Source organism: Sinocyclocheilus anshuiensis, unplaced genomic scaffold (genome assembly GCF_001515605.1).
Source record: "Sinocyclocheilus anshuiensis isolate Anshui unplaced genomic scaffold, SAMN03320099.WGS_v1.1 scaffold78, whole genome shotgun sequence".
Taxonomy (NCBI): Eukaryota; Metazoa; Chordata; class Actinopteri; order Cypriniformes; family Cyprinidae; genus Sinocyclocheilus; species Sinocyclocheilus anshuiensis.
In genome coordinates, this window is record NW_015544250.1 from 2,454,380 (window position 1) to 2,460,745 (window position 6,366).

General features: G+C 35.3%; 1 protein-coding gene across 1 annotated transcript in view; it reads right to left on the bottom strand.

Annotated features, from left to right (window-relative positions):
- Positions 1-334: 334 nt before the first annotated feature.
- Positions 335-6,366, bottom strand: part of LOC107697926 (coatomer subunit zeta-1) — a 9,025-nt gene continuing 2,993 nt past the window's right edge. Inside the window, exons 3-9 of the mRNA XM_016498799.1 lie at positions 4,743-4,824; positions 4,584-4,675; positions 4,444-4,499; positions 4,282-4,359; positions 2,736-2,787; positions 2,471-2,509; positions 335-811 (exon numbers count right to left, since the gene is read on the bottom strand). Coding sequence (XP_016354285.1) covers positions 764-811; positions 2,471-2,509; positions 2,736-2,787; positions 4,282-4,359; positions 4,444-4,499; positions 4,584-4,675; positions 4,743-4,824 — 447 coding nt within the window. The 3' untranslated portion in view covers positions 335-763. The remainder of the gene's footprint in view (positions 812-2,470; positions 2,510-2,735; positions 2,788-4,281; positions 4,360-4,443; positions 4,500-4,583; positions 4,676-4,742; positions 4,825-6,366) is intronic.

The window sequence follows — 6,366 nt, forward strand, 5'->3', positions numbered from 1 at the left end:
TCACTTTTGTAATTTGATGTAGACACAAAAAACATATCTTGTCTTTGACCATATACATATATTAAAATACATTTATTCAATTTATACTCTCACACATGTATATACATTATTATAATCTTTTTAATATATATATATATATATATATATGTGTGTGCGTGTATATATATATATATATATGCTATATATATATAACCCTACGTGTGAGCAGTAGTAATAGTGATGATTGACTTAAACAGTAAACAAAGTGACCTTAAAATATTGGAAAAGCAAACGTCACTGCCGCCTCTGCAAACCAAAGAGTATCCAAAAAGAGGTAAACACGCCGCAGCAGAACTAGGATGAAACTGTTTCTTTACTTCAATCAAAACAAGAGTCAGAGGAAAGAACAGAGAACAAGATCAACCACTGGAATGTACATGAATCGTAATGAAAATCTCACAGTACAACAGTGATATCATTCACAAAACCAGCCATATATTCAAGCGCTTACTGGAAAAACACCCCGGTACTTTTCCCTAAAAAGAAAGTCCCACCAAGACAATATTCCAGCTTCTTCCTTTTGCCTTGATATTCTTTTGAAATTATCATGTTCTTGGTCTTATCTTCGAGTGAGAGAAACACTAGAAGTCATTTTCAATGGATGTGCACTTTAACAGTCAAGAAAACACTCAAGGAAAAAGGGCAGATAGGACAGTAGTGATGAAAAGTGGTCAAATTGTATTCGTTCTTCTCGTCTCAGTTCAAGAACGGGATCAAAAGTGTCCTATCGGAGTAGAGACCATTTGATCTGCTCCTTAGCTGACTGTAGCACCTAGAAAAAACAAAAACATCCAGTAAAGTCAGAACCAAGACATCTACCTGCAATATTAGTACATTATATTAGTAACAAATACATTTTAAAACTATAATAATGTGAGATAAAGGGAGAAAAGTAGAATAGAATAGAACTGGAATCTCGTGTGATTCGTACTATTCATTTTTTAGATGTCAAACATTAAATGGAAGAAACATTACTGGGTGCTTCTTTAAATCCACTTATAATGGTTGTTATAATTAATTTGAGGTGCCATTAGGATCTTAAGAATGAATATATGAAAGTGGGTTCTGCCAATTTATTATAACCTGATGTTTTAAATTAGGCAATGCCAAATAATTAGTCAAATTGAATTAGAATGAATTGCCAGCCTCAGAATCATTTATTTGAAGTGTTTTGTGTTCCTCTTCAGTAAATCCAATCACTCAATGAAGACGGATAGACCAAACCACTCCCAAAAAACCTCACTTGTCTCCAAAGCTACAACAGGTAATTGAATTTTAACGTGTTTGTGTTCTTGACTCATTAATGCCATCATTTATCTTAAAAGACATGCATCCATCAGGATTCTGCTTTGTGGTTTTAAAAATGCAGAGAACAAGGCAAACTATTAGCACATTTAAGATACAGTGTGGTCCAAAAGCCTCAAACTATGGGTGAAATTACTTGCATTTTTTCCCTTATTTTTCAAAATACTAAAACAAAACAAAACAAAGAGGGGGGGTTTGTTCAAATGTTTGTGGTCGGTAAGATTTTTTTATGTTTTTTAAAAAGAAATCTCTCATGCTAACCAAAGCTGCATTTATTCGATAAAAAAAAGACGTTAAAAAAGTATTTTTTTTATTTTAATTAATTAAAATAACTGCTTTAATGTCATTTATTCCTGTGATGCAAAGCTGAATTTTCAGCTTCATTACTCCAGTCTTCATCATCATCATTTTGTGAAAACTTTGGCTTTTTACTGATGATTTCTTTCAATTATTTTCTTTGATGTATAGAAAGTTCAAAAGAAAATCATTTATTTAAAATAGAAATATTTTGTAACATTATAAATGCCCTTCCTGTCACTTTTGATCAATTTAATGCACCCTTTAATGCAAGTATTAAATTCTTTCTTTCTTTAAAAAAAATCTTACTGACAAACTTTTGAACGCTAGTGTATCTAAAATGAGAAACTACAGAAGTGAAAAAGCAAAACTCAAACCCATCATATGAAGGTGCTAACATTGAGGGGAACCCTGTAATCGATTAATGCAGGTGCAGCAAAACATCCAGGAATTAATTCATCATCTTAATTTGCACGAGGCGAGGCAAAGTAGAACCGTATAGCAGGGAAGACGGGGAGACAGCCATTAATCACAGACACGAAAGCCATACAGGCAGCCTGTCGCAGGGCCTCTTAAGTCCGCACTCACGAGTACGGCAGCCACGGGGAGCCATCGCTGGCAGACAGCCGCCAATAATTAGCCATCATGTTTACATGCGGCAGACACACACGGGAACCCGGAAAGCGTGATGAAACGTTCTTAATGTGGGAGCTGTGAAACCAGATTAGATTTTCTAAATGAATCATGGGTAAATCTCAGAGCCACTATAAAACATAAGAGCCGTGATGGCGACAGGTGTCGCTGAAGGAAGTGCGTCGACTGCTCTCACCTGAGTGACTGTCTGTTCTGTCAGAGGCACGTCATCGCCCTGAAACGACATGAGAGAGGGTGCCGAGGACTTTAGGACTGCTGGCTTGCTTCCTGTCTCATACATGCAAGATTATTGGAAATCAAACTTAATAGCTGCCTAGCAGGACCATAATGCTCATCAGAGGCGTCAGAGCATGAGATGAAGCAGAGCCAAGAAATACTAAGCAGATTAACATTTACAACAGCATAATGAAAGTCAGTAGAGGAGAACAGGAAGTAGATACCCTCAGAGCGACACGGTGAACCACCTGCTGTGGATCGCTCTCCAGGATCACACTGTAAAACAGACAATTAATGTGTGATCAGTTGTGCAACCAATGCAATGTGATTTTTAGACACTTTTCTGTTTTAGAAAAGGCTTTTTTGGCCTTTTGTGAGTTTTACTGACAGAGAAAATGCAGAGAAAGGATGCGGACAAAAGGGAGGAAGAGGATCAGGAAATAAACTTATGTGGTCACAGTGGGTTTTTAATGACCAATGTCTAGGCCCAGAAGGAATCTATAGACTTTTCTGCAATCATTTTTGGGAAGAATCCGTGGAAATTGGCAGATGCTTTTATCCACAGCGACTTGCACTGCATTTAAGGTATTTATTTTATTAGTACATTCATTCCCTGGAAATCGAACCCATGATCTGGGTGTTGCTAGCGCCATGCTCTACTGTTTGAGCTACTGGATTGGCATATTTAAACATGATTAAAAGAGAGCTGAGAGTACTACAGTCTTATTGGTAGCTGAAAGCATTAACAAAACAGCCAGAATATTCAATACATGAGTGAAAGGAGCAGTCGATTTATAGTATTTTATGAATGACGAGAATGTATGTCTGTGGGCCTGCTGATGTCCAATATAATAATAATAATAATAATATATATATTATATATACACTACCGGTCAAAAGTTTTGGGATCAGAATGATTTTTAATGTTTTTTTACAGGAGTTTCTGATGCTCATCAAGGCTGCATTTATTTGATCAAAAATACAGGAAAAAATGTAATATTGTGAAATATTATTATGATGTAAAATAACGTTTTTCTATTTTAATATACATTCAAATCTAATTTATTCCTGTGATGTAAAGCTGAATTTTCAGCATCATTACTCCAGTATAAAGTGTCACATGATCCTTCAGAAATCATTCTAATATGCTGATTTATTATCAGTGCTGGAAACTGTTGTGCTGCTTAATATTTTTTTGGAACCTGTGATACATTTTTTTCAGGATTCTTTGATGAATAAAAAGTTAAAAAGAAGAGCATTTATTTAAAATAGAAATCTTTTCTAACAATATACACTACCGTTCAAAAGTTTGGGATCAGTCAATTTGTATTCTTTTTTTTTTTTTTTGAAAGAAATTAAAACTTTTATTCAGCAAGAATGTGTTAAATTGTTAAGAAGTGATAGCAAAGATTTATATTGTTAGAAAAGATTTATATTTTGAATAAATGCTGTTCTTTTGAACTTTCTATTCATCAAAGAATCCTGAAAAACAATGTATCACGGTTTCCACAGAAATATTAAGCAGCACAACGGTTTTCAACATCGATAATAATAAGAAATGTTTCTTGAGCAGCAAATCAGCATATTAGAATGATTTCTGAAGGATCAGGATTATGTTCAAAAACATAAAATTTTCTCAAGAGTCTTATTGAACTTTTGAATTTTAGTCTATAAACAGCAACATCTACGATCTCCGTGTAACAAAATTGTTTACTTCTGATTTCCTCTTTTCTAAATGTATTACATTTGAATACATTCATTATGACTTACCCTCCATCAACAATCTCATCAACGGCCAGGAAAAGACCCTCCATATTTTCAAGCAGGGCTCTCTTTTCCACATTTTTCCTAAAAAGAAGAAGAAAACAATCAAGATCAAACTGTTGTTAGTTTGGTAGCTGAGAGAAACCAGTCTTTTACAATCTTTCCTACCTCAACATTTGGCTCAGGGAATCAAAGAGACAATTCAACACTGACATAAGCATCAACTGTGGGAGAAAAGACAACAACACTTATGAGATTTGCATGGTTATGATGTAAGGACACAATACTGGTGAAGTATAAACCATTACCTCATTTTCATGGGAGCTGCCGATGACATAGAAATATAAATCAATATTGCTCTTGTACACAACCGTTAGACCCTCCAGCAGTGCTATTTCACCTGTGTCAAAGAGAGGAAGGATGAGTCCACGTGACTTTATGTTAGAGAACACAACAGAATCACTTACTGTCTGTTCTGTGTGTCTTGTTAAAGATGTTCTTCTCAAAGGCTTTCTGCTCTTTCACTGTGGGATACGTGTCATCATAATACTGAAACGTGAACACAACAACACCGTCACAAACTAATATATAAAGCTTATAACACAGTAACACGTCTAGATTTCTGAAGTGGAAGACGATGACAAATAAAGAGCTAATAAAAACTCATCCATACACCTTATGCAAACAAAAAGCCAGTTGTTATGTTTCCAAGGGTGTGAGTGTGAAAATTACAGACTGCACGGTTAAAAACCATGTTATATGGGTTCTCAAGGTGAGTAAACGACCTCAAATCCTAAACCTATGTTTACTTTCAGGTTTAATCCTATAAAACCTGCTGTATCATATTTAATACATGCATTTCTAAGGCCTCTAAATTATTAACATGACCAAAACTTTCCTAAAAACCTGTTGTACACAATCTACCACACACCTTCTGTCATCTGATTGACAGTTTATACTTTTTTAACAAGTAAAAGGCCTTTTAGTATAACTCTAAAAATGCCCCCCCCTTCAGGTTGTGCTACAAGTGTCATTTGGCTGTGATTTTTTTTATAAAGTAAACATAGGAATGACTTCTATCCACCTTATTTTTCAACGCAGAAGTAAGCCATTTTCTGTAAATGTGCGAGATTTCCGGTTGATTTGCCGCTGTAGGGAAATAGCAAGAAGAATAACAAAGTGCAGCAAATAGTAAAACTGTTTGCACTACAAACCATAATTAAGATAATACATAAATAATAAAATAATATGGTAAGACACACCAGTTTGCAATATCAAGCAGCAAAACTGTTTTGTACAGCCATAAAAATAGCTGAAAGCCTCGCAAATAAAATTTACAAATGGCCGCGCCTGCTCTCATGGGAAAAATAAGGTGGATAATGTTAGCAGGGTCCTTGAATTCCTTGAAAGTTTGTGAATCTGAAAAAAAAAAACTATTCAAGGCCCTGGAAAGTTTTTGAAAATAAACATACATAGATACAGGTCCTTGAAAGTGCTTGAATTTATTTTGTGCAAGAAGTTTTCTGGAAAAAAATCCATATTATTCCCTCCGGTCCGCTAATGTGTTATTTCGCAAACACTTCGTGGCCTATGAATATTAGATTGCTTGATTTCCTCTGGTCCGTTAATGTGTTATTTGGCCAACACTTCGTGGCCTATGCATACTAGCTTGCTTGATGTACGTTAGTTACGTGCGTTTATAAAACGGATAGTTCCGGTCCTTGATTCTGATTGGTTGAGCCGCGTTCGAAGCTGTTGTAAATTACTCTACAAAGTAACATTACACCTTTTGTTTACGTTTGTGTGTTGCTCGGCAACCACTTTGTTGGAACCACAACCGTTTCTGAGGAACTACATTGTTTGGCGGAAGAATAATGTTTTTATTAATATCATTACACGTTATTTGCTCTGTTTTATTTTGTGAAACCTTACTACGTATATGGAATAACCGTTTTATAAAAGCAATAAGCCCCGTGAAGCCGTGGTTTACAGTGAATTTATAACTGCTAAGGGGGTATATATTATAAATCCACTTCGCGTCGTACCTAACAACACCCCTTAGCTGTTATAAATTCACTGTAAACCACGGCT